The 26,578-nt window shown below is 47.4% G+C and overlaps 3 protein-coding genes across 15 annotated transcripts in view; 2 read left to right on the top strand and 1 right to left on the bottom strand.

Annotated features, from left to right (window-relative positions):
* The window catches only part of ST3GAL2 (ST3 beta-galactoside alpha-2,3-sialyltransferase 2), a 38,770-nt gene extending 33,419 nt beyond the window's left edge, over positions 1-5,351 (top strand). For both annotated transcript variants that reach the window (XM_081872098.1, XM_081872099.1), the window contains exon 7: positions 847-5,351. In XM_081872098.1, the coding sequence (XP_081728224.1) occupies positions 847-1,020 (174 nt within the window). In that variant the 3' untranslated portion in view covers positions 1,021-5,351. The remainder of the gene's footprint in view (positions 1-846) is intronic.
* A 2,066-nt stretch (positions 5,352-7,417) lies between these two features.
* LOC309347365 (C-signal-like) lies at positions 7,418-15,681 on the bottom strand. The gene is made up of 6 exons (XM_081871896.1): positions 15,008-15,681; positions 12,702-12,762; positions 11,412-11,599; positions 11,014-11,172; positions 9,335-9,445; positions 7,418-7,675 (listed from the first exon to the last, which is right to left on the bottom strand). The coding sequence occupies exons 1-6, from the start codon at positions 15,152-15,154 to the stop codon at positions 7,562-7,564; spliced, it is 780 nt and encodes a 259-aa protein (XP_081728022.1). The 5' UTR covers positions 15,155-15,681; the 3' UTR covers positions 7,418-7,561.
* On the top strand, positions 11,599-25,695 carry LOC309347364 (C-signal-like). Of its 12 annotated transcripts, none has more exons than XM_081871894.1 (9): positions 11,599-11,738; positions 17,128-17,231; positions 19,617-19,701; positions 20,993-21,188; positions 21,595-21,646; positions 22,201-22,391; positions 23,534-23,692; positions 24,581-24,691; positions 25,485-25,695. In XM_081871894.1, the coding sequence occupies exons 3-9, from the start codon at positions 19,649-19,651 to the stop codon at positions 25,596-25,598; spliced, it is 876 nt and encodes a 291-aa protein (XP_081728020.1). In that variant the 5' UTR covers positions 11,599-11,738; positions 17,128-17,231; positions 19,617-19,648; the 3' UTR covers positions 25,599-25,695. The 12 variants fall into 12 exon arrangements, with proteins under 12 accessions (XP_081728020.1, XP_081728017.1, XP_081728019.1 ...); XM_081871891.1 differs by having other exon boundaries at positions 20,984-21,188; XM_081871893.1 differs by having other exon boundaries at positions 17,128-17,249.
* The last annotated feature ends 883 nt before the right edge of the window (positions 25,696-26,578 follow it).

Genomic DNA, 26,578 nt, shown 5'->3' with positions numbered 1-26,578 from the left:
CCAACAATGCCAGATGTCTTATATGGCTGTGTCCACACTGGGACGTCTGTGTGTATGTGGGTTGCTCTTTCCATGTGTGCATCTGTGCAACTTCATCCACACATGAACGCATTTAAATTTATGCATCCAAAATCTGTATTAGTGTTTCCTATCCACGTTAGTTGATGGTGTTGATGGATAGCATTTGTGCTCCATGTTGCAGTCCTCTCCCACCTAATGTTCTGTAAACATGAGGTCCATTGTGGGCATGTGCACAGGTAATCATAAAAAGGGGGGGGAATCAATTTATTGTTGAAATACAAGTTTCCTAATATGCCAGATTTGCACAAAAGAGCTGTGAAAAAATGAATGTGCCCATTTGGCTCCAAGCCAGGCAAGTGTGTGGAGCCTCTCCCATGAAAGGCCTACCACTTCCTCTCCTCCCATTATTATTACTACTGTATAATTATTAATTGTTAATTGTTAATTGTTAATTATTTATATACTGCCCTATACCCGGAGGTCTCAGGGCATTTCACAGAATAAAATCAAGACATAAAACCACAAAACACACGCACAAGAAAACAACCCAATAGCCCCCCCCAAAAAAACAACACATTTTAAAAGGGCATAGGCTGTAAATCAGATTAAACAAAGGCCTGATTGAAAAGGAACGTTTTTGCCTGGCACCTAAAGGTGTATAATGATACGGTGAAGCCAGCTTTGCAAAGTCTGGTAGTCATTTACACCTACAGTGCCCCCCCCCCGCCACTCCATTGTCTCTTAGTGGGTAATCCCACTGGGTTTCATTTCAGTGGATGTTTCCCTTGCTGACAAGAACCCTCTCTTTTCTTTCCCTGGCTGTAGGTGAACGTTTTTGGGTTTGGGGCAGACAGCCGTGGCAACTGGCACCATTACTGGGAAAACAATCGCTATGCAGGAGAGTTCCGGAAAACTGGGGTGCATGATGCTGATTTTGAAGCCCATATCCTTGATATTCTGGAGAAGACAAACAAGATTGATGTTTATCGTGGCAACTGACCCCTCCAGGCTGCGGTGTTCCAGCACTGACTTGGTGGCTGGCCTGCAAGGGATGATGGGCCAGGTGGTGTGGCCGGCTACCTGTTGGGCCTGGGCTGAGCACTGGGTTTCCCCTGAAACCATCAAGATGGACCCTGAGAAACCTGCGCCCCAGGGAGGCCCCAGGGAGCAAATGAGGTACACTGTTTCTGAAAGCAATTGCAGCAGAAAGATACTCTCAAAGGGGAGTGAAGGAAGTGTGTGTGTTTTGTTGGTCCTCTCCCCTCAAATCAAGAGGATTTTCAAATAGAACAAATCAAGTTTTGAGGATGTAGCACAGGCTTTCCACCTGGGGGCTAAAAAGAGATACATTGCTGCACATTTTCTTTCTTTGAATGAAGTAGGAAGGGGTGCACAAAAGCAGCCAAAGGAGGAGGAAATCTACCTGGTGGCTGGCCAGGTTTGGCTGCTCTTTGACCAGTTCTCAGAGGTCTGCCCTTCTGAGTCTGCTGGGAAGCCTGGACACTGACTGGTTGCTAAGAGCGAGGCACTGCAAGGCTGCCTTTGAAGCTGCAACTGGAAGAAGCCCTTACAATCCAGAGAGACTCCGCTGTTGTTATTTTTTTAAAAAGCAAATGAACAATCAACTTTCCTTTGCTAAATGGCACTTCTCACTTCCCAATTTTGCCCAGGGAAGATCCTTTTATGTGTGTCTTCATTTTGTACAATCAGGTTTAAAATGCAGAGAGCAGCTGGATTGTATTTGTTGTTGTTACAATCAAGTAAACTCTGGAAGATTTTGCTTGCGGAAGCCAAGTCTGGGAGGTGCGGCGCCTACGGAAGACTCTGTCGTTCTGCACCCTGACTCTGGCAGGTGGTTATGGACACAGGCGGTTTTCAGGGAGCCGGTGCCACTTGGGACAGGCACCGCCCCCTTGTGCTAGAACCTAAGGGGAGCCCATGCCAAAGCCATCCGAGTTTCAGACCCGGTGACTTCTACCTTTCTCTACCATTCATGGCTGTAATCAAGTTGGCCGCCATCTTGGGTTTGGGTGAGCAGCAGGTTCCCTCTCATGGCAAACCGTTTCTTGTGATCTCAGAGCAGGGTGCCTGCATGTGTTTGCCTACTCTACCTCCACCTTTCTGCCCCACCCTTTTACTCAAATTGTTTCAATGCGGGGGGGGGAGCCAAGGAGGTGGCCCCCAGTCTGAAAGGACTGGGCAGCTGCCTCCAGATAGTCCAGACCTTGACTGAAAGAACTGCTTGCTGCCCCACCACCAAGACTCCCTGCCATTGGACTGATTTGTGTAGCTAAGTCCCTGCAGATTGCAGCAGAGAGGGGGAGGGGGGAGGGAGAGAGGTGGTTTGGAAGGGTGGAAGAGCACTAGGCTGCATTGCTGGAGGGTAGCAAGCTAGCTGAAGGGCAGAGTAGGAGGAGCTCTAGAAGCTAGGCTGGTGGAAAGCAACGTAGCATGTGGACAGCTGCCTAGTTTCAGGGTTTGTTTGTTTCCCTTTTCTCAGAATCATATTCAGATGCAGCAGGGGTTCCTGCTGGTGAGCAGAAAGTCAGGGGGCGGGTGAGCCATGCTACTCAGGAACATGTCCTTCATGAAAGGAATCTGGTGTTTGCGTCAGCTGCCTTTGGGCAATTGAAGAGGACTGGCTGTCAACTTGTCAGCCCTCTAGACCTAATGTTTTCCATTCCTGAAGGCTTCCAGGATTTAACCAACGCAGGTATTGCACACAGGTATTATTTAATGTTTTGCTGTTGGGCCATGGGCAAGTTCTGCTGAAATGTTTTATAACCACTGAAAGGAGCAGGCAGGCTTGTCCTTTGAACGGAGCCCTGTGGCATCCTCACTTCGCACTGTCCATGGGTTTGCACTGGCCTCGCCTTTTAGTTGGGGGCAGGAGGCTTAGGAAGTTGGGCTACATTACATTTCTTGACCTTGGAAGGGAGGAGAGCAGGGGCAAAGGCAAAGCAAAGGACTTCCCTCTTGTTTGGGCATCAGGCATTTGTGGGTATGCAGGCCAAGACCCCAGGCACCAGCCCTCCCTTTTCTCAGCCCTTCAAAACTGCAATCATGCCAAACAGTATTGAATAAGTATTTCTTTAAAAAGAAAAAAAGATGAATTGTGTAGGAGGGAGCAGCCCTAAAGGGGACCAATCCTGACTCCTTGTGGCAACAGTGACTTAACTGCACAGCCTAAAAAACCCTGTTTCTTCCACTTTCCTCCTGTACCTCCCCCACCCTGTTTATATGCCTCTCTAGAGATTGTGTGTGTTGAGGGAGTAGAGCACATTAGAGACCAGAGAGATGCTCTTTGTTTGAACCGCAAAGTCTTCTGCTAATGAGCTTCTGCTGCCATCTGGATGCTGAGAGGCAACAGGACTGGCCAGGCTCACTGTGCAGCCTCCCAGCTGCTGTGTATGGTCAGAGTAAAAGGGAGCAAGTCTGTCTCTAGAAGAGCATGTACTTCTAGGGGGGCAGCCATCCAAGCACCACCCTCTAGGGGTTTGAGACTCCTCCAAGCCAATACTGCCTCATGCTGCTGTGGCTGAGAGTCCAAAACCCCTGGAAGGCACATCTGGTTGGGCATCTGGAGCCTCCCTCCTGCCAGCTGGCTGAGGGAGCAGGTAGTCCACCTGTTCTTTTTTCTTCTTTCCAATACTTTCCTAAAATCTCTGGGCACTTTTTTGGGGGGGGCGTGGGGGATAAATTTTGAGCATCAAAGAGTGCCTTGACTTGCCCTGCTGGCTCCCTTGGACTCTTTCCACTCACTGGTGGTTTTGACTGCTATGTGCTTGCCTTTTCCCCCTCTGTCTCTCCCTTCCTGCTGTTCTATGTATGTGTGGAGAGGTTTTGCCTGAGCAAAAGAGCCAATTTGGAACAAGGCTGGCCCCTGCCTGGCTCTCAGCAGCACCTGCATGGCTGCCTTCTGGTGGGGGACAATCTTTCCAGGCCACTCCACCCCTGGGCCTTCAGAGCAGCAAATATTCCTCATCTCACTCTGTCACTTGGAAATGGAAATCTTCCCCACCCCTTCCCTCTGCCTCTTTTGTAAATGGGTTGCAATTATTCCTGCTGAGTGGCTTGAAAGAATCTCTTCTGCCTCTTCAGCAGCCTGGTCACTTAATGCCTGCAGGAGACATATCTGGTAGGTTGTGATGGGTGACTATATCCAGGTAGAACTTGTATGGCAGAGCATGAAATGTGCAACCTTGGTCGGATCCTGCCTTACCACCTGCCTTCTCCTTGGGACCATCTCTGCTTCAAAGAGAAAAGCTCCTCCCTAGGGAGGGCTCTGCATCCTACATTGCCAACAGTGAGCTGTGGACTGGCAGGATCAGAGTTCTGGTTGTGTAAGTGGCCAAATGAATGTTCTCAGTTTGCAAAGATTCTTTAAGATGCTCTTGCTGGGCACCTCTGTTGGCTGAACCCAGGTTTCTCACCCCAGACACACACACCTTCAGTGAGGTAATTTCCACTTGACTTTGGTTTTGCCACCTGGTCAAAGAGTCCTGCATCTCTGAGCCACCCTCCCCTGGCTCCTACAAATGAGCTGCCAGCTGGACACATGGCCAGCCCATCCATAGGATAAGGCAAATGGTTGTTCCTGGTGGATCATTTGCAAGGGAGCTTCCCACTGCTGCTGTGACACGATTCCTTTCTCCACAGTAGCTGACCTTCAGTCCCCAGCCAGCAGTTTTGCTGAATAACCGGGGGGTGGGTGGTTTGGAACTTTAGAACTGCATGGAACAAACCTCTGCCCTTTCAGAGTTGCCAGTGGCTGAGCTGGACGACGTATGCGGTGGCTGCTGGCAAACCCCAGGACGATTTCTCAAACCAGCAAAATGGTCTGAATAGAGGTTGCAGGTGTGAGAGGTGTGCCCCATGCTTCTTAAGGGAAGGAAAAGTCTGGAGGAGGTCTTGTGCTTTCCCCAGAGTGATCAGAAGCACTCCTGCTTAACTCCCCCTTCTGCTTCCTGAGCTCCACAGACTGGGGTAGACTTGGAGGCCTGGACCATCAGCTCCCACCCATGGTCCAAGCCCCAAGACTTCCTTTCTCCTCCTCTGAATGAAAGTTCTGCCTGCCTCCCCATCCCTTCTGCCTTGGGCTGCCTCTGTAGACAAATCTCTTATAAGCAGCTACTTATAAACTAAGGAAATCATGGATCCAAAGCTGTTTGCCCTCCTTTTCTAGACTACACTTCACTTTATCAGTATTACATGCAGTTCTGCTGCCTCCGTTTGTACTTTTTGACTTCACATGCCACAGTTGGAAGAAACTGGATTTATTTTGTGTTCTGTTGTACAAAATAAAATCTGTACCTTTTTCCTTCTGCTGATTTCTGCAGTGGCTGCGTGGGTGGAGCTTTTTTCTTTTCCTTTCTGTGTTTGTGTTTCTGGCCCCCTAAGCATCTCCCAACCCAGGTTGTTGTTGCGTTCTGAAGGTAAAGGAAGGACTTGGCCAGCAAGACTCTGGGAGGAAGGGCACATAATAATCTGCCACTCCCTGGCCCAGGTCCCTTTTATTAACAAAAGAACTTTTAACACAGCATTTGTAAGAACCAATCAGATTTCCTCTGAGCATTTCAAAAAATCCCCATGTGGGACAAAATCAGATCAGAGAAATCCTTTTAACTACAAAGAAATTATTTCCTACTTGAGCATGCATACATAGTTAAGCTAAATAAACAAGAACCAAGGAGGGATGCATTTAGGAAACCCTTACCACCTCCAGGTATACTCTAAATCAAAGCTGCCTCCTTATCTTTATGACTAGGACGCCTGGTGAAGCAAGTGGTCTGTGTACAGATTTGTCAAGCCTAGAGAAAATGGGTCAGAGATGGGATTGATAAGAAATAATGTGAAATGATACCAGCCCAGTCAAAGCAATGCTTTCATCACTGACACAATGGCTTGCTTCATTTTTCCATCATTCCTCATAGCAATCCTACGTAACCACTACAGGTTGTCAACCATCACCTGGGGGTAGGGAGCAGCCAGGCAGCCTCTCAGGTTGCACTCGGTGAGCTGACATTCATCTTCATGGATGAAGGTGGTGATGGTAATCTTGCAACTGCATTCCAAAATGGTCTCTTAATAGATACTGCTGGATCCAGAGATATAAGAAGTATTAGAATTGGCTTATTTCATGTATTTTCCTTAAATTTGAACTGAGTTTTATATTGAAACACAGAAAGTAATTCTGCAATTTCAGCTCTTGTTTGTGACTTCCTGGCTCCAATGGTCCCGTATAATGAGCCCCCCCCCCCACACACACACTTGGGCCCCATTTGCACTACACATTTAAAGCACTATGCTGCCGCTTCAAACAATCCTAGCTTCCCCCAAAGAATCCTGGGAACTGGAGTTTGTTAAGGGTGCTGACGGTTGCAAGGAAACCCCTAGTCGCCTCCCAGAGGTACAGTTCCCAGAGCACCCTGGGAAGACCCTGCAGCCTCTTGAAGAGAGCCCTACAGTTGCCACCAAGGATTGGCATATTCTTCATAGATGCATTTACCACCTCAGGCCTTCTGTGGGCATACAGTGCCAAGGACAGGGTCTCACTGTTCTCGTTGAGAGTCGGGGTGCCACTTTCCCTCCACACAATGGGGGTTTTCTAGGCTTAGTTTCTCCTGCCTCAGGTGAAATTTTTGAATGATGCTCTGAGAGGTCACTGGACAAAAGAGGAGCCTTTGAAGAATAACACATTTCTTCCACCACAATAAATCTTCCTGAGTTTCAGGTGCCACAAGATTCTATTTAGGGTGTGTATTTAACATTATTGTGCACTTCTTGGTGTTCTAGCATGTACGAATGGGACTTTTAAAAATTGTTTTCAAAATTAGATATAGTTAAAGGTAAAGGTAAAGGTACCCCTGCCCGTACGGGCCAGTCTTGCCAGACTCTAGGGTGGTGCGCTCATCTCACTCTATAGGCCGGGAGCCAGCGCTGTCCGCAGACACTTCCGGGTCACGTGGCCAGCGTGACAAGCTGCATCTGGCGAGCCAGCGCAGCACACGGAACGCCGTTTACCTTCCTGCTGGTAAGCGGTCCCTATTTATCTACTTGCACCCAAGGGTGCTTTCGAACTGCTAGGTTGGCAGGCGCTGGGACTGACGACGGGAGCGCACCCCGCCGCGGGGATTCGAACCGCCAACCATGCGATCAGCAAGTCCTAGGCGCTGAGGTTTTACCCACAGCGCCACCCGCGTCCCATGTATATATAGATATAGTTACCTGGCTTTAAGGCTTGAGAACTTCAGCCATCTCTGGTCTAGGTCAAGATTTTACCAGTTTGGGGGGGGGGGCTTTCTATAGATGAGAGGTTGGGCAGTTTTGTAGCTGGCTTTAGCAATTTGCTAGTGAAGGAGACAGCACCCAGAAGGTCAACAAACTACTACCAAAGTCTAATCCAAGAGCTCCTTTTATTGCTTTGCACCCTGAGTAGCTGAAGACCCCAAACTGTGGCTCTTCCCATCTCCTGTGTGAATCTGGCATCCCCCTCAGGACTTCTGGAAGGCCCTCATCTTCTGCCTTTGTATTCTCTTCCTCACCAAGGGACAGTTTTTCCTTCCCAGTCTAAAAAGGTTCCGTTGTCCTGGTCAGAGAGGCGGGAAAGCACTTGGATGATCCCTCTTGTGCTGGAGGCCACACTCAAGACTCCCTGGAACAAAAAACCGACATCATGCTGCATTATTAAGTGGCCAAAAGCTGCCATCTGTTCTACCAGCAGCTCCACAGAGGTTCCTGGCATTCGCAGAAGCAAGGCTGGCACCTCCTGGGGACGTGCCTGCTGCAAGAATCTGACAAAGCAGCCTTCCTTCAGGAGTGCCAGCCCATTGCCCTGTGCATGCTGAAGTAGCCTTGCGAGGCAAGGGACGAGGCAAAGGATGTGGGGGTGAAGGGCTGCAAATGGGATTGGGGGCGGAGCTGAAGGCTGGGGTGTGGCACCACACCAGCCTGGGTGGAGGGCATGGAATTATTGAGACAGGTGGAAGGAGGCGCCTTGGGAAATTGTGGTGTGTCCCCCTCCCCCCAAAAATGCAAGCTAAACTTTGCTTCAAGGTATAAACTGAGCCCAATTTCACAATTTCAGCCTCCCTCTTTCTGCTTGGGAACTGGTAGGAGGCTGTGCTGCACCACTGCTTCTCAGAAAGAAGCAGCTATGTTTCACCCCTGGCTCTTACAGCTCCTTCCTCTGATACATGAACTTGCCTAGTGGGGCTGGGAGAGACCCTGCCGTACGTTTCCATGGGGCTGCAGCACAGCCCTGCTCCCCTTGGTCACAATGGCTCCCAGAGCTCTCGCAAAACAGCCCAACTCTACATGGTTCCCTGCTTGTGTTCCTGGTGGGGCAGAGGAAGAGGGCAACCGGCAGCCCTTTTGGCCTTGTTTCATGTGGAAAGGGAAAGCCCCACCTACTTCTGGTTCTGGCTCTGCCCAGTACCACCCTCTGGCCCCTGACAGATGACTCTATGGGAAAGTGGCCTTCAACAAGGAAATAGACCATCTCCTCCCCCCTCCTACTTGCCTCCTTCCTGAGTCATGGGATGCCTCCACCCTCCCCTGCTTTATGCTGCCTATGGGTGTTAACCAGATGCCATTCTGGTTGGGCAGCATTTCTTAACCCGTCCATAGGTGTCAACAGCAGCTACAGATGATGTGAAGGAGCACGCCAAGGAAACCAGGGGATCCAGCTCCTTGATTGCATTAATGATGAACCTGAATTTTTGTTCAACTCTCACCTCAGCCTCATCCCATGGAGACATTTACATCTTGGAATCTGACCAGCAGGCCCCAAAACGCTGTCATTGGGGGGGGGGTGAGGTCCACTCAAAAGGTGCTCAGAGGGAACTGCTGCATGGAAACCTTGCAGACTGCGTTTCCCCTGCTGCCGTTGACCTGGATGAGGCTGACCTCATCTGTGACCTCCCGCCAGTGACTGTGCAGTCCAGGAAAGTAAGGATGATCATGTGTGGGTGCTGCTCTCGCTTATTAATATTCCCTAAGTGCCTCTTTCCAAGCTCCCACAACAGCTTAACTGGTCTGTATGTGAAAGCTTGTGCCTTTTTCATCCAATGGGTACACAAGGCTTCCCCTGAGGGTTGTAGAATTCACTCCCCTCCCCTTTCTGTGCATCCTCTCTGTGACTAAGGTAGCGAAGTCCAGGAGGGTCTGACCTCCCTGCAGGCACATCAAAATCCACCCTATATCGTTGCTCAGAAGTGGGCCCTGAGGATTCTTCTTTGGAGGTGGTCAGGCTGAAATCCACAGTGCCATGTGCCCCCCACCCCATTCCATTATCACTTGGGCTGGTGCCTACCTGCTCTACTCCAAGGTGGGTCTTCACTCCTCCAGGGTGGATGGAGACACACAGGATCCCATAGGGGCCATACCCGAGAGACTGGCAGCGCATCAGCATGTTCAGAGCTGCCTGCAGAGGCAGAAGCACAGTCAATTGGGGCAGGAGAGTTGGGACCTATTGGTTCAAGGGATGCCTAGCCAAGTTTGAGGCTGCAAGAGGGGGTTACGTTGTTGCCTGCTTTCATGCCCTGGCTGGTTCCAGCCGTCTACAAGCATCTTGTGGCTCTCAGGCCATGGAGCACATTTAAGATATGAATAGGGTGAGCCTGTGACCTGGATTCAGGAATTACCGTAAGTAGTTATCACCACAAAAGACTAGCCAGGCTCTCCGGGTAAACCCATTAACAGCCAGGTAAACCCATCAACAGGTTTCCTGCCGGCCCCTTCTCTATGATGTATTGGGGTAGGTCTTTGGGCTACACCCTTCCTGTGATGTATGTATGATGTTTCTGGGGGTGGTCTTGAGCTCCAGGGTGGGGAATTTCAAAAGTCTATATAGGAGTTCTTGGTCCCTCCTGCCTCCAGTGTGTGGTTGTGAGCACCCTGTTGCAACAGTTAATAAAGATCAGGCTTACTAGCTGCTTTGCTTCTCAATATTCTCTGGTTGGCCTCTGTTATTTTCTCCTATCAATAGAGAACCTACAAAAGGTCTCTATATGGGCTCTTGGGTACCCCATAAGGAAAAAGGAGCCGTTTTTTCTTATAACAATTTGGCGAGCCAGGCAGGAGTTTCAGTTGCCCAGATTCTGGGGGCGAGGAAGGACTGGTGATCCAGCGCGCACCAGGCTATTTGCCAGGAGGCGCCACCAGTCCTCCAGCGATCCCAGAGTCCAGAAATAACGAGTTCCAGTGGGTCTAACGAGAGGAAGCAAAGCTCGATCGGGCCGGCCTTAAACAACCAGTCAAGAGATCCCAGGATCGCCAGGAACAGTGCATGCGGAAGTGAGTATGAGAGAGAAAATGGGGAATTAAGGAAACACAGGAAACACGGGTAGTAGGCGAACTAACCGCAGCAACTAAAAATCTTCTCTATCTTTACTATCCAGTAACAAAGGGGGGAAATCAGCATAATGCTTTCAATTAAACTGCATAAAATGGGATTTAAAGTCTGTTCAGCCTGTACTTTTAAGCACAAGTGGTAAGCTGAACCTATTGTCTGTTAACACCGCCCCCCCGTGGGTCTGTAGGGGAATAAAATATAGTTAATTGTAGCCCATCATCTACCTCATAAAACCTAGCAAGCTCTTTGCCTCCCATGGGGCTGCTAAAGAAAACCCTGTGTGCCCTGAGCAAAGGTAGAAGTGATGGATCCCAGGCTCCAGGGAGCACCCATCTCATTAGCTCCCAGTCGGCCTGAGAGGCCTCTGCCATTCTCTGCATTTTATATCATTTATTTGCTTTAGTGTTTTGAAATTGTAATCTACCTTAGGCGCCTATAAATACATTAAATAAACAAACCTATGTGTCCTCATAGACAGTACAGTGTGCCTCAGATTCACCCTGTGCCCCACTCATCTTTCACTTGGCCTAAAGACCTTCTCTCTCTCCCTCCCTCCCTCTCTCTCCTCCCCACATCCTCCAGAAGTGGAACTTCAGGGCTCCTTAGCAGGAGTCCAGCCTCTCCCCCTCCTTTCCCACCTTGCTGCAGCGGTAGCTGACGTCTTGCCTCCACTCCCACCCATCAACGAGTGAAATGGAGCCATAGCTGCTGGACATGTTGACCACGGCGGCTTTGCTGCAGCTCATCCCGCCATGCCTGCTTTGCTGAGCTGCCATTTTGAGCAAAGGCAAGAAGGCCTGTAAAGGGAGAGAGAAGCAGCACCCATCATCCATTGTTGTGCTTCACCCTACAGGCCCCCACCCCTCTCATTCTCTCTCCTGCTAAGAAGCCTCAATTCTTTCCTCCATTCTTTTCAAATTAGCTGGAGACCAGCTTCCTGCTGCTTCCTCTGAGTGGGAAGAGGCCCAGAGCTGGAGAACTGGCTTATGAGTAGGACTGGTGGCCTTGCAAGGGTTTTAGCCAACTCTTTCCTCACCTGACACACCAGCATGGGCCCAATCGTGTTGGTGGTATATAGGGACATCATGTTCTGGGCGTTCTCAGAGCTCAGAGTTGTTTCACAAGCCATGGCAGCATTATTTATTAGCAGGTTGAGACCACAGCCTGCCACACGCTCTTCCACTTTCTTGGTAGCTTCCTTGATGCTGTGAGGATCTGTGACATCTAAATCAAAAGAATTTAATAAGTTTGCCAGCTGCTGCCACTCTGCTCCTTCCCGTGGCAAAAAGCAAAATATTGCTGTGGTAATTCTGCAGTTGTGGAGAACCAGGATAGGGTTAAGGAGAATGGCAAAGGTATAAAGGTAAGAACTGAATTCAAATCTCTCTTTGGCCGCTGTCTCTTACCCTAGCGGGTGGCGCTGTGGTCTAGACCACTGAGCCTCTTGGGCTTGCTGATTGGAAGGTCGACGGTTTGAATCCCCGTGATGGGGTGAGCTCCCGTTGCTCTGTCCCAGCTCCTGCCAACCTAGCAGTTTGAAAGCATGCCAGTGCAAGTACCATATTTTTCGCTCTATAGGACGCACTTTTCCCCCTCCAAAAATGAAAGGGAAATGTGTGTGTGTCCTATGGAGCGAATGCAGGCTTATGCTGAAGCCTGGAGAGCGAGAGGGGTCGGTGCCTGGAGCCCGAAGCCTGGGGAGCGTGGCACTGCACACCCCAGGCTTAGGGCAGCTATCCGCAAGCCTGCGGAGCCCGGCGGGAGTTCCCGCTGGGCTCCCAAGGCTTGCAGATAGCTGCCTGCTGTCCCCAAGGCCAAAACAGCGAGATGGGGCGCTGCGCGCAGCCTTTAAGCTGATCCCCAACCTGCTCTCTGTTCTCCCCCGCCTATGGTCTGGTGTGTTCCAAAGGACGAAAAATACAGTAGATAAATGGGTACCGCTGCAGTGGGAAGGTAAATGGCATTTCCGTGCGCTCTGGCTTCCGTCACAGTGTTCCGTTGCGCCAGAAGTGGTTTAGACATGCTGGCTGCATGACCCGGAAAGTTGTCTGTGGACAAACGCCAGCTCCCTCGGCCTGAAAGCAAGATGAGCGCCTCACCCCATTTTTGCCTTTGACTGGTCTTAACCGTCCAGCAGTCCTTTACCTTTTTTTACCTTATGATAGCCTGCCTCAGAGCGTTGTGAAGAATAAAGATGGGAATTGTTATCTGCTCCCTGCGTTCTTTGGAAGAGGTGGAGGAGTTTGGAAAGACGAGGAGCAACAAGAAATGGATTGCCAATGGGAAGGGCAGTGTAAGGCTATTATAGTTCATGGTAGGTACATACCCAGCTGAAGTAGAACAAGAGTTGAGACATTTGAATACTTGCGAGCCATTTCCTTTAATACCTGGAGAAAGAGAAATCAGTTTGAGAAAACAGGCAAGTTTTACATGCTAGTCCCTAGTAAGCGCCTGCTCCAAAATTCAAAAGCAACTGGGCTATGTCTTGGGGGGGAAAGAGATAAATGGAATCCCTACACATTCCATTTGTGTAGGGAGTGGAGCAGGCACCCGTTATATCAGGCCCAGTTTCAAAGTCACATTTTCTCCTACTCCCTGCCCCAGCTTCCATATTATTATTATTATTATTATTATTATTATTATTATTATTATTATTATTATTATTATATTGGGCTGGGCTGGGTGTTCATCAGTATGCAGATGACACCCAGCTCTACCTCTCCTTTAAATCAGAACTAGTGAAGGCAGTGAAGGTCCTGTGTGAGTGCCTGGAGGCGGTTGGAGGATGGATGGCAGCTAACAGATTGAGGTTGAATCCTGACAGGACAGAAGTACTGTTTTTGGGGGACAGGGGGCGGGCGGGTGTGGGGGATTCCCTGGTCCTGAATGGGGTAACTGTGCCCCTGAAGGACCAGGTGCGCAGCCTGGGAGTCATTTTGGACTCACAGCTGTCCATGGAGGCGCAGGTTAATTCTGTGTCCAGGGCAGCTGTCTACCAGCTCTACCTGGTACGCAGGCTAAGACCCTACCTGTCCGCCGCCTGTCTCGCCAGAGTGGTGCATGCTCTAGTTATCTCCCGCTTGGACTACTGCAACACGCTCTACATGGGGCTACCTTTGAAGGTGATCTGGAAACTGCAATTATTCCAGAATGCGGCAGCTAGACTGGTGACTGGGAGTGGCCGCTGGGACCACATAACACCGGTTCTGAGAGATCTGCATTGGCTCCCAGTACGTTTCCAAGCACAATTCAAAGTGTTGGTGCTGACCTTTAAAGCCCTAAACGGCCTCGGTCCTGAATACCTGAAGGAGCGTCTCCACCCCCATTGTTCAGCCCAGACACTGAGATCCAGCGCTGAGGGCCTTCTGGCGGTTCCCTCATTGCGAGAAGTAAAGTTACAGGGAACCAGACAGAGGGCCTTCTCGGTAGTGGCACCCACCCTGTGGAACACGCTCCCTTCAGATGTGAGGGAAATAAGCAGCTATCCTACCTTTAAAAGACATCTGAAGGCAGCCCTGTTCAGGGAAGTTTTTAATATTTAACGCTGTACTGTTTTTAACACCTGATTGGGAGCCACCCAGAGTGGCTGGGGAAACTCAGCCAGTTGGGCGGGGTATAAATAATAAATTATTATTATTATTATTATTATTATTATTATTATTATTATTATTATATTGGCTTTACAGGCCAAGGGAGCTGGCATTTGTCTGCAGACAGTTTTTCCAGGTCATGTGGCCAGCATGACTAAGCTGCTTCTGGTGCAATGGAACACTGAAACCAGAGCAACTCACGGAAAAACCATTTACTTTCCCGCCTATTTATCTACTTGCACTTTTTGGCGTGCTTTCAAACTGCTAGGTTGGCAGGAGCTGGGACCAAGCAACGGGAGCTCACTCCGTCGCAGAGAAGGTTCTGCATGGGGTCACAGGTGGCAGCTGTGACCGGCCACTTTCTACTACAAATTTGCAGAGTTTTACAATGGAAAGGGACGGTGGCTTTGCTGCTTTACAACTGCACCCATCACTGGCTCCATTTTAACTTCTAACTTTTAACCAAAACTACCCAAAACACATCAGTACTTAGCTCAGCCAACACAAACTGCTTTTGAACCAAATGCAGATAAATGTTGTATATATTAATTAACAGAATCCCTATTGTTGCAGTGTAGTCTTGTACAACATGAATGCAATGCAGGAAAATGATTATTTGGTATATCTTCAAGAATGCACATGCAACACCCACCCATTGGAAGATTTCAAAACCATTCCATTCAAAAATGCCCAGAGTTCAGTGGTTAGAGCCACTGGTTTGCATGCAGAAAGTCCCAGGTTCAGTTCCCAATGACATCTCCTAGAAGAGCTGGAAGAGACTCCCAAGCCTGAAACTCGGGAGAGCCATTACTGCCATTGTAAACAACACTGAGCTAGATGGATCAATAGGTCTTTCAGTGCCAGGCAGCTTCCCATGTTGCTCATTTCTCATTAGCTCCTCCAGTGTAGCCGTTCCAAATAATGGAACACTCTCTGCCTGCTTGAACCCCGATTTCATTAATTTCCTCCCCTGTATAAACAAGCCATCTATTGATGGATTGGCCAATGTCCAACTGTTTCATCCCAATCTTCAGGTGCTTACCTGTCCTTCAGGTTCATCTGGATGCCGGCAGGTGGCAAAGATGAGCTGAGGTGGATATGGCAGCTGGAGAAATTGCTCCACCAAGCCCAGGCCAATCCCCCGGTCGCTTCCTGTCAACAATATGCTCTGAATTCTGAAATCTTCCATGTTGTCTGTCCGTCTGTCTCTCTCTGTGTTTCTCTCTCCTCTGACTGGAGGAACTTGGGTGGAGTGGAGATATCTGGGCCATAAGAGACACTGCCCATCTTCAGCTGATATCCATGGTTATGCAAGTTTGCAAAATGTAAATTAAGTTGCCTCAGCACCAGAGTAATCACACACGAGCAGCTTTAATTTCAGCAACAAGAAACTATTTAAAATGATGCATCACCCAGATGTGTCAAGATCAGGTGTGGCCTGAATGATGTTGAGGCATTTGAAAAATAGGTCTGATCACACCATCTTCCCTGAAAAGCATTAGCAGTGGGTGTTTGATGATGATGTTGATGACGATATGATCAGTTTGGAGAGGTCTTGCTGCAGCTCATAGAATCATAGAACTGGAAGGGATCCTAAGGGTCATCTAGTCCAAACCCCTACAATGTCGGAATCTCAACTACAGTATCTATGACAGATGTCCATCCAATCTCTGCTTAAAAACATCCAAGGAAGTCCATGGCCTCACGAGCGACTCTGTTCCACTGTCAAACAGCTCTTACTGTCAGAAAGTTCTTCCTGATGTTCAGTTAGAATCTCCTTTCTTGTAACATGAAGCCATTGGCTAGAGTCCTACATTCTGGAGCAGGAGAAAACAAGCTTGCTGCATCCTCCATGTGACAGCCCTTCAGATCGCTATCATATGTCCTCTCAGTGTGCTCTTTTCCAGATTAAACATACCCAGCTCCCTAAACTGTTCCTCATAAAGCTTGGTTTCCCATCCCTTAATCATCATTGCTGCCCTCCTCTGCACATGTTCCATCACACAATTGACTTGTGTTAAACTTGTGATTTACTAAGATCCCTAGATCATTTTCACGTGTACTACTAGTAAGGCAGGTGTTCCCCATCTTATATTTGTGCAGCTGGTTATTGCTGCCTAAGTGTAGAATCTAACATTTGTCCCTACTGAAATTCATTCTGTTAGTTTAGGCCCAGTTTTCCAATCTGTTAAGGTAATCTCCTGTTTCTGTCTTCTGAGGCATTGGCTACCCCTTCCAGTTTGGCATCACCTGCAATTTTATAAGCAGGCAGAGGGCCTTCTCAGTAGTGGTGCCCACCCTGTGGAATGCCCTCCAGTCAGATGCCAAAGAAATAAATAACTATCTGATGTTTAAAAGACATCTGAAGGCAGCCCTGCTTAGGGAAGTTTTTAAGGTCTGATGTTTTAATGTATTTTTAATCTTTTGTTGGAAGCTGCCCAGAGTGACCGGGGAAACCCAGCCAGATGGATGGGGTATAAATAAATTATTATTATTATTATTATTATTATTATTATTATTATTATTAAGCATTCCCTCAATTCCTTCATTCAAGTCATTTATAAAGACACTGAACAACAACTGTCCCAGGGCAGAACCCCACTTGTCACTTTCCCCCCAGGATGATGATGAGGAACCATTAATGAGTACACGTTGGGTTCAGTCAGTCAACCAGCTACAAATCCATCTAACAGTTACGTCACCCAGCCCACATTTTAGCAGCTTTCCTTTGCCTGTGTATAATGAAACCCAAGAGGACATGATCACTTCCTCCCAAGGTTCCCTATACTTTCACCTCGTCGGTTTCTCCCTTCTGATGAGGACCAGATCCAAGAGAGATGATCCCTTTGTTGTTTATTCCACCTTCTGGGAAATGAAATTGTCAGTGAGTCAATGGAGGAATTGGTTGGATCTTACATTCCTGGCAGAGTTAGAGTTCCACTCCTGCCTCTGTCCCCCTCTGTAGGGAGTCACCTGTCATCACCACATGTCTTTTCCTTCTCTGGAGAGTGGCAGGAATCGTTCTCTGCACTGTACCTTCCACTGCCACCTTGGTGTTTTCTGAGGTCTGCAACCGCTGTACTTGCATGGAATCAATTTTGTAGCTCCAGAGACACAGCATGGCTGCTGACAGTCCTGCTTTTTTGTGCCATGTTCCTCCAGGGGTTTGTCTCCTGCATTGGGCAATCTTCCTCCTACCTAGGGGCACCGCCTGTATCTCTGTCCCCAGACAGTCTGCTCTAGTGCATCAAAGTGTCTGGCCCCAGGTTAGTAAGTTAACACAGGTAAGCAATTTTATGTAATTAAAAAAATACCATTGCAAAGAAGCCAGGGCAGCTAATGACATACAGTCTATACAGCCATAAAGGGAAAATGTTGTAAGTCCCAACCACATATCAAGTCATTTCCCCTCCTACAACTAGGCAGCGCTGCTCCTTTGTTCTCACTGTCTCTTTGTTTTGAATTTAAGTATCACCTGCCACTGGCAGATTTTCTCTTACCACTTTTCCCTCTTGTATCTTAAACTACTTAGGACTTTTTTCCCCAAAGGATTTCCAAGTAGAGTGGGACTCCCTTAAACTGGGCTCATTGGTTCTTGGGTTTGTTTGTTTTTACTCACCTTCCTGGTATTTCGTCTTTTGTCTTTTCTCACTCTTCCTTCCCAGGCTTTATAAAATCGCCACATCAGTTACCAGTAATAATCCCCAGCATCAAATCAAATCAAAATGACCAAAGGCTCAGCAGTCTGAGCCTCATTTGTTCCATAGTCTGGTGCCTCTTGGTTAATCTGGAGATCTCCTGTACCAGTAAGGTACTCCTGTATCTAATATTGGTGTTGTTGATTGTTGACATTTGTCTGTCTTGAGAGTCAATGGAGTGCACCTCCGGGGGTGGAGTCAAATCTCTGTGTTAGCAGCGCCAAAGTGACCTCCCTGAGGAGCAAGCCTGGGTAGTGTGTATGGAGGTCCTTGGTCTCACTGATGTGGTCCAAAGGAAAGCAGAGCAATATGTTTGGCATTGGCTTGGCTGCAGGAGTTGCCAGAAGGAGGTGTACAAGGTGCCATCCAACCATCTTAGGGACTCCCCTCCAGATTCTGTAGGGTTTATTGTGTAGGTGGACCCACTATTAGTCTCATCTGTTCAGTCCGCCTTTCTTTTCACACAGAGGAAGTCCCTAACTCACCAAGTTTAAGACCCCTCGGCTACGCTAACTTGGTTTAGCCAGCCAGTAGAAGCCATTCCAAGGATGTGGCTGCTTCTAGGAGCCACAGGGCAGCTGTAAACCAGCTCCATCTAGTATGGCGGCTGAGATCCTATCTGCCTTGTCAGTGGTAACCAGAGCATGTATCCTTTAGCCAGGATAGTGAAGCTGCTGCATTTGCAAGCTCACTCATCTGTTGTCCAATCAATACTAGATAATGGGCATGTGCCAGTCGCTCACCAGCTGGAAGAATTTGTTGTGCCCTTGGGATGTTTTGTATTCCAATAGTCACCTTTTCCCCAAACAAGATTGCAGACATGTCTCATGAGGAGAGGCGGAAGGAAGTTGGGATGCTAACTCTGGAGAAGAGAAGGCAGAGGGGGGAATCTGAAAGTCCTCTCCAAAGGGTGAATGGAACAGTCACATAGAAGAGGACAAATACCCAATGGGGACTTCCTGCATCAGGCTAGGGGCTGGATTCCTAGATGGCCTACAACACACACACACAACTCTAAGCTTTTAGTCCTTTTCACTAGCAACCAGAATAGCCTTTTTAAAAGCTGTATAGCAGCCGCGGAGTAATAAATGGGTGCCAACTAAGGCGCCAGTCCTGCCTGTCAAAGTGACTTGGGGCAACTCCCTTTGTGCCCATTGGTTTATTTCCAAGTAAAGGTGAATAAAAGTGGGTGGCAGTCAGTGATGTAACTTCAGGGATGCTTAATAATTTTACCAAAAAAAGCACTTTGGGGCTTTATGCCTGGCTTGGTGTTTTGCCCTTCACAATGGAAGGTGTGCAGTGAGTAGAATTAAACAATGCCAACCCCTGGATTGCTCACCAACCATCTAAGCAGGCTAGCAGGGTAATTAGATGACATCCACTCAGCCCAAGGGTCAGGAAAGGACTTGAAAGGATTCCATTATTCAGTCCCTAAAGCAGTCCAATTCTGAGCTAAGAATACTTGCAGTGTTTGGTCTTGAGTTGTGGCCTAGAAACTTGAAGTTATTTGGGTAGTCAGCCTTGACTTAGTTCTTACTGTGTCTGGAGAAACTGTGCTTGAATTCTGAAGGAACCTGCTGCTGTGGAAAAACTCCACACTGCCTTGTCCGTCTCCAGGTGGGACTAATACGAATAGACAGAGACCACTTCCATAAAGCAAAAGCACCCAGGAGGTTGATACTTATTTCACTGCTGCATTAGGATCCCCTGGTCTTTCCAAGGTATGGTGCGGGTCATGAGATGCAAATGGCACAGTACCAAAATCTTTTATACCCTTTCTTAGCACTCTGAGACAAAGAATTTTAAATTGATTGGTTACATTTCACAGAAGTATGAGCTTGTTCAGTTCATATGCTCTTATTGGTGATTACCGTACATTCCTAACATAGCATTTTAGTAGACACTGCCCCATTTCCTTGACATGCCCCTTTTCTTATCTGTCTTACTCATTAGATTTTCTATCAAACCATTCCCAACAGGTCAAGATGGGTTCCTACATCTCTGCCGATCTCAGCATGAATACGGGGATGCCGCAGAGGTGCGTGTTGAGTCCACTTTTATATATGCTCTATACAGCTGACTGTGCCCCCAAATACCCCAGTAATAAGATCATTAAGTTTGCAGATGATACAATGGTGGTTGGTTTAATCATGGCTGGAGAGGGGGAGGCAACCTATAGGAAGGAAGTTGAGCAGTTGGGGGAGTGGTGCAGGAAAAACAACTTACTCCTTAACTGAAAGAAAACAAAAGAGATTATTGTGGACTTTAGGAAATGTAAATAGAATATTCAGCCACTTATTATTGAGGGGAAGTGCGTGGAACAGGTCTTGGTGTTTCGATTTCTGGGAATGGAGTTGAGAGATGACCTAACCTGGGGCAAAAACAGCAAAGACCTGATGAAGAGAGCACAGCAGAGGTTATATTTTCTGAGAAACCTCCGGAAAAACAATCTCTCAAAGGACCTGTTGATGGCATTTTACCATTGTACTGTTGAGAGTGTATTAACTTATGGTCTCTGTGTGTGGTTTGGGAGCTGCACGGTCAGAGAAAAAGCAATGCTATCCAGGGTTGTAAAGACTGTGGAGAGAATAAATTGGGTGCACTCTTCCCACCTTGGATCAAATCTATGCTTCCAGGTGCCATAAGAAAGCTGCAGAGATAGCGCAGGATAGTGCACGTCCTGGAAATGATCTCTGTCAGCTTCTGCCTTCTGGAAGAAGGAACAGGGTTATAAAGACTAGGACTAGCTGCCTGAGAAATAGTTTCTATCCAAATGCGATTTTGATTTTAAACGCTGTGTAAGGAGTCTCTGTGGAAGTATATTGTATTTAAAAATGGGGTATCAGAGTTTTTAGGGGGCTAACGGGGTTGGGATGGCTGGGGTAGCAGCTTGTTGGTTTTTTAATGTCTTATGTAGATTTTTTTCAATTTCGTTGTTCTGTACGGGACAATGACAATAAAGAGTATTGTATTGTATTGTATTGTATTGTATTGTATTGTATTGTATTGTATCGTATCGTATCGTATCGTATCGTATCGTATCGTATCGTATCGTATCGTATCGTATCGTATCGCATCGCATCGTATCGTATCGTATCATCTGTCTTACAAATCTCAGGTCACATAAACATTGGACTTTGCACACACCGGGCTGGGCCTTGCTCAGGTTAACTTCAAAGCTTCTTCACAATGCCTACCAGTTAGATTTAATTGGAAAGCATCTTTCATGAGTCACTGAGGAAGATGCTTCCGGAGAATTTTCTTGTAAGGCAGTTCAAATGTACACACTGCTGTGTTAAAATGTTGTGCATTCTTTTGAGTCATCCTAGAACACAGGTGCTATATAAGAAGAATTCTGAAGCCTGCGAACCAACAGCCATGGATAAATTTCATGTCCAGAGTGTTCTAGTGACAGGATCCAATCAGGGGATTGGCCTGGGACTTGTCACCCAGTTCCTGATGAAGCCAAACCCACCAGAGTGGGTGTTTGCCACCAGTCTGGATCCTGAAGGACCTAATGGGAAGGTAAGGCTGGTCCTATCCATTGCACAAGCAGAAATATGGGGCAGTAATATCAAGGAGAGGAAAGAAGCCACTGGAAGCCTCACGCAGTTTCATGGGGGCTGTCACATAGTTCCAGTTCTGTGCAATTCCATTTGCACAGGAGAAGCAATTGCTCCAAAGATACAGAATGAGGCATCCCCTCAGTATTCCAGCTGTTTAGGACTGCAGTTGTCATCTGGGAATTGTAGTCCAAAATATTAGGAGGTCACATTAGGATGGCAGATTATGGAGGAATAGATGACATAGCAAGGGAAACTTTGGATGCTTGGGATGTGGCCACTTCTGCACTAATATCCTCCACTGGGTCTCATCATTTTGGTGTAAAAAAGGGGGTTTCAGAAATGCTTTTTTCCTCTTTTTTTTGTAGAAGTTGAAAAAGCTGGCTCTGCAACATCCAAACCTGGTGGTGCTACAGTTAGGTATGTATGTTTTCATCCTGCTAACACTGCTGATGGATGCAAAATTTTACACATTTCCCCTGCAAATTCTCACTTACTGTCTTCATCTTGTTGTTGGCATCACATATAGTTTCATCCCCACCTGAATAGAGGTGTTCCCAGGGAGCACTGGCACTGTGGAACACTAGCCAGAAATAAAAACTTGCCAGAATGCTCTACTGCTCTTGTGGCTGATGCATGAGTGCAAGCCTCCCAGAAATTGGCTGAGAGCTTAAACACAGGAACTTAAGAAACTTCCTTCTACCAGCTCCAACCATTGGTCCAGCCAGTCTGATCCTGTGGTGAATTTGTGGTGAAATGGTCATCTGATGGCTTCATCAAGCAGGCAAAGCAGTGTAGTGTGCTAAACTGAGGAGCCATAGCTCAACATGAGAACATCTACTTTGCCTGCAGAAGGTCCCAAGTTGGTCTCTGGTATCTTCTGGTATCTTGGACAGCCACTGTTGCTAAGACAGGGCTAGTTAGCTAAATCAATCAACAGGGCTTGCTCATCACTATCCCTTTTCTTCAAGCAGATATCCGAGATCTGAAGAGCATTGAGGCTGTTGTGCAGAGAGTCGAGGAGCACGTCAAAGAAAATGGCCTGACATTGCTAATTAACAATGCTGCCATTTTGGTCAAGTTTACCCACTTGGCTAATGAAACAGCCAAGAACATGTCCGCCCTGTACAACACAAACACTGTGGGAACCTTGCAAGTCAGTCAGGTGAGGATGTGCCAGGTTGGGGGGGGGGGCAAACTCTTCATTTCTCTGGAACCTTCCAGAAGTTACATGATGAAAGTGAGAGCAGGTGCAGGAAGGAAACGGTCCTGTGAAGCTGTTACCTCTCCCAAGAGCCACAGAAGTCCTAGTGACAGATATGTGAGACTTCTTCATCTTAGACCAAGTCTGCTCAAGGCAAACATGGCCCCAAGAGTCTGCTCAGGACAGATGGGCCCAGGATCCTGGTCACAAGGAAGACACTTGGACTTTGGTGGCAATAGGGCAGTGGTGCTGAGGTGGATTTGATTTAGGTTAAGTCTGTTCTGGACTATGGGGATAAAACAACCAGGCAAGGACTGAGGGAACTTGAGGTTTCAATGGATCATCGGAGAAGGGTACTTCATTACAACGCCGCCGCCCCTCAAACCCTGCAAGTGTCTTCCTAGGATCTGACAAGGGAAGTTTGTTGACATTGATGAGGTCCATTTTTAAACATCAGATAGGGGGTTTGTACCAAAGAGTTATTTTCTAAATAAGTTTTTTTAAGGAAAATATATATGCATATACACTATATGTGTGTGTGCAAATAATAATGTTAAAATTAAAATTATATAATATATCAATGGTATTATTATTATTATTATTATTATTATTATTATTATTATTATTAACATTAAGGGCTGCAGCTCAGTGATGGAGTATCTGCCTTGCATGCAGAATTTCCAGGTTCAATCATTTGGCATCTCCAGGGAAGGCTAAAGAGAGACTCCTATCTGAAACCCTGGAGAACTGCTGCCAGACAGTGTAGACAGTACTGAGTTAGATGAACCAATGGTCTGACTCAATAGAAGACAGCTTCCTGTGTTACTGTTTGTGTGAATGAGACAATAATTACGACAATGTGATGGGTTGTCTGACAGTGACCCTAAACAGGAAGATGAAAGCATGCAAGGAGAAAGACGAGCCCAAACTCAGAGATGTCAAGGCTGCTGTTCTGCCCCTTCTCCTCCTCATTTCCACACTTCCCCCTTTCCAGTCCTTCCTTCGATACTTTCCTGCCACTAGAAATGGCTTCTCTGAGTAGCTGTCCATCGCCTGGGATCTTCCTTCCATCTAATGAGCCCAGTTGTGCTGGTTTCTCCCAGGCCTTCTTGCCCTTGCTGAAGGTTGCTGCCCAAAGAAGCCTCCAAGAAGGGCTGAGCTGCAGCAAGGCAAGCATCGTCAACTTAGCCAGTGACTTTGGCTCTCTGGAGAAAATGGCTGGATGGGGCCTCTCTCAAGTCATCTCCTACCGCTGCAGCAAGGTACCTTTCAAGGCTGTGTGCTCCTAATGTTTGAAGTATGATTAAGATGTGGAAGATGCAGCTAGTCCAAAACAGCAGCCCACACCAGTTAGTCTAAAGGAAGCACCAGATTCCAAGTGGTTTGTGAATTAGCCAAGTCATGAAATTTCGAGTTCTTATGTAGGGTAAACGTCAGAGCCTAGTGGATGTGTTGGAAAATGTGATGTTGATGAGATCCACTTTTAAACTTATTCTGCACCAGGGTTTTCATGCGACTTCACCCTCATGACAACAGTCCACTGGGGTAGCTCCTCAAGGCCTGAATTTTTAGTGGCAACGGGAATTATAATGCCCAGAAACAGTATAAAATTTATGTTTGTGTAGATATACCGTGTCATCTACCTTTCATTATTTATTTGGGTGACGTAATGGTAATGGTGATATGATAAAATCATATACAGTCATTATCAATTGCACCACCATTACATTACCCAAACAAACAATGCAATGTCATTGATAATGGTGTTGTTGTTTAAATAAATGAAATAATAATTCTGAATGGTGAACTCACCACTTCTTGGCCACACTCAGAGGTTCAGCATTTAACAACCCAGCCTTCTGTGCTCTGGCTGCCAGAGAGTGGCCAGCTTCTCCTCCTGCTGCTGCTGCTACCTGAGTGCTGCTTTTAAGCTGGATATGCTCTGAACTTCTCCAGGCAGCACAGGTGCCCTGTGTGTGCATCCTCCCTAATCCTAAACACTTGGGGGGGGGCAACCAGACCTTGGACACCACCTTTTTGTGTAATTATCAGGGCAACTGGACCCTGGTGCTCCTGAGTCTTTAAGGGCCCTCTACCTGGAACACCTCACACCTGATGTGCCCTCTTCTCATGGAACCTCTTGCCCTCAGACTGCTGTGAACATGCTGACCAGGTGCCAGTCCTTGGAGTATGGTCCGTTGGGGATCCTTTGCATCTCCATCCACCCTGGCTGGGTGAAAACTTCCATGGGGACATGTCTGGTAAGTGAGGCCAGATCCACCCATTAAAATGCCTTGGATGTTCAGGCATTTTAGTGATTTTCCCCTTAGAGGAAGTCTCTGTAATGGAAGGCCAGGGAGTATCAGGGAGTCTTCCTGGGGGCTCCACATTTGCAGCCTCAAATCCATTGCTGAGGTCTTTCTTGGGCAGGTGTAACACTCACTTTTAGCTCCAGCTGCACCTTAATCTGGTTGTACTTCTGTAAACTGCCCTAAGACCTGCGAGTGTGTATAAATTCAATAAATAATAGTAATACCTTGAAGTGGAAGAATGCCCTCTTTTAGACTGCAAAAGGCCAGCTCAATCAATGAACCCCAACAGCATGTTCCTTGTGCAGACGGAGAGGGTATAAACTTGGTTAATTCAACCTATGCATTGGGAAACATTTGTATGATTCTTTAATATATAGATAATTTCTTAAGGAAGTGAGAAAGAGGTAAATAGGAGGGACAAACTAGCGGGGGTCATTCGTACATATCTAAAACAAAACAAAAAAATTCAATCAAATAGTATAACACAAAAGTTGGAAGCCGGCGCAGCAGCAGGTGGCGCTGGTGAGCAGCTCTGGGATTGGAGAGGAGATGCCAGGGCCTTCTCGCTTGCACATGTTCATGAATTCCGTTGTGTGGCAGTTTATGACAAGGTCTGTCCCTGTGCTCATGAGGGTGAGAGACTGATAGAACAGAACAGGTAGTCAGCCCTGTCAACCAGGGGAAAGGCAGATTCCCTAGTAATTCCCGTGGCGTTTCTAACTGTTCCCTCTCAATTTCATAGGTCCCAACTACAGTGAGTGAGAGTTGCAGTGGGATCTTGAAAGTGCTTTCTGCTGTCACTGAAAAAGACTCAGGGTCTTTCATTGACTGGAAAGGGCGTGTTGTTCCTTGGTGAGAAAACGAGTCACAAATCATGGGCCTCCATCCATCCATCCCCTCCATGAAGTCTGCAATGGCAATAAAACACAGATAAAGCTACGTGAACTTCCTGAGTTGCCCGCTTCCATTTCTTTCTCACTTGCTTGCTTGTTTCTGTTGTATCTAGAAATGCCTGTTGATGCCAACTGATAGATCCCATTTCAAGTTTGCAAATTGTGTCTGTTTTCAGTTTGGTGGAGGAAAAGACCTGACTTGGCAACACAGCCCCACCTCCACTTGCTCCTTCTTCAAAGGAGAAGACCTTGTTGTCCCGCAGAGGAGGTGCAGGGTTCCCCTTCTCTTCATCCAGCTGCTCTTGGTGGCTGCAGATTTTCTTTTTTTAAAAAATAAATTTTATTCAACATTATAACAAAAGATATTTTCCAAAAACATATCCTTATTTCCCCCCCCCATTTCCCCTCCCCCCATAAAACCCATTCCCCCCACCCCACCCCCTGACTTCCCTCAGTTCCAGTCTTTGGTTTCTCAAATAATGCTATTTTCTGCATGTTACAGAGTTGTATAGATCCTCCAACTGTTTAGCTTATTTTTATCAGTAAAAAAATTGTGAATGTTTATTCAAAACCTGCCAAGGAGTCCAGTTCACTTTGTTGCATCCTCAAATACTTTGTGAAAGGTTCCCATTCATCCTTAAAGTCACAGTTATCCTTATTTTGTAGATTATGTGTCAGTTTTGCCAGTTCTGCATAGTCCATCAATTTTTCTTGCCATGGGGGGGCCACTAGGTGGTGCATCGGAAGATGGCTGACAATAACATCTCTCCGACCTACACGAGGTAATTTGGAGGCTATGATGGGGGTAATTAGCCTCCTTAACCCCCCCAGGATTGTGGGGGGACAGCCCTTGCCTGCTGTGCCCTATACCACCCCCAAATTTGTGGGGGTGGGGGCACTAGGCACAAAGTCCTCCTGTGGGATCTCGGCACTCCTGGATGCC

Source organism: Podarcis erhardii, assembly GCF_964252035.2.
Source record: "Podarcis erhardii genome assembly, chromosome: 7".
Classification (NCBI taxonomy): Eukaryota; Metazoa; Chordata; class Lepidosauria; order Squamata; family Lacertidae; genus Podarcis; species Podarcis erhardii.
The sequence above is the reverse complement of the archived record's forward strand: the minus strand, read 5'-3'. Positions and strand labels throughout refer to the sequence as shown.

Excerpts from the sequence above, each read along its gene's own strand:
- LOC309347365 (XM_081871896.1), bottom strand. The coding sequence starts at position 15,154 with ATGGAAGATTTCAGAATTCAGAGCATATTGTTGACAGGAAGCGACCGG. Across the intron at positions 11,173-11,411 it reads GGCCCATGCTGGTGTGTCAG|GCCTTCTTGCCTTTGCTCAA; the intron begins GTGAGGAAAGAG and ends CTCCCTTTACAG. Across the intron at positions 9,446-11,013 it reads TCAGCTACCGCTGCAGCAAG|GCAGCTCTGAACATGCTGAT; the intron begins GTGGGAAAGGAG and ends CTGCCTCTGCAG.
- LOC309347364 (XM_081871888.1), top strand. The coding sequence starts at position 20,907 with ATGCTTCCGGAGAATTTTCTTGTAAGGCAGTTCAAATGTACACACTGC. Across the intron at positions 21,189-21,594 it reads CTGAAGGACCTAATGGGAAG|AAGTTGAAAAAGCTGGCTCT; the intron begins GTAAGGCTGGTC and ends TTTTTTTTGTAG. Across the intron at positions 21,647-22,200 it reads CCTGGTGGTGCTACAGTTAG|ATATCCGAGATCTGAAGAGC; the intron begins GTATGTATGTTT and ends TTCTTCAAGCAG.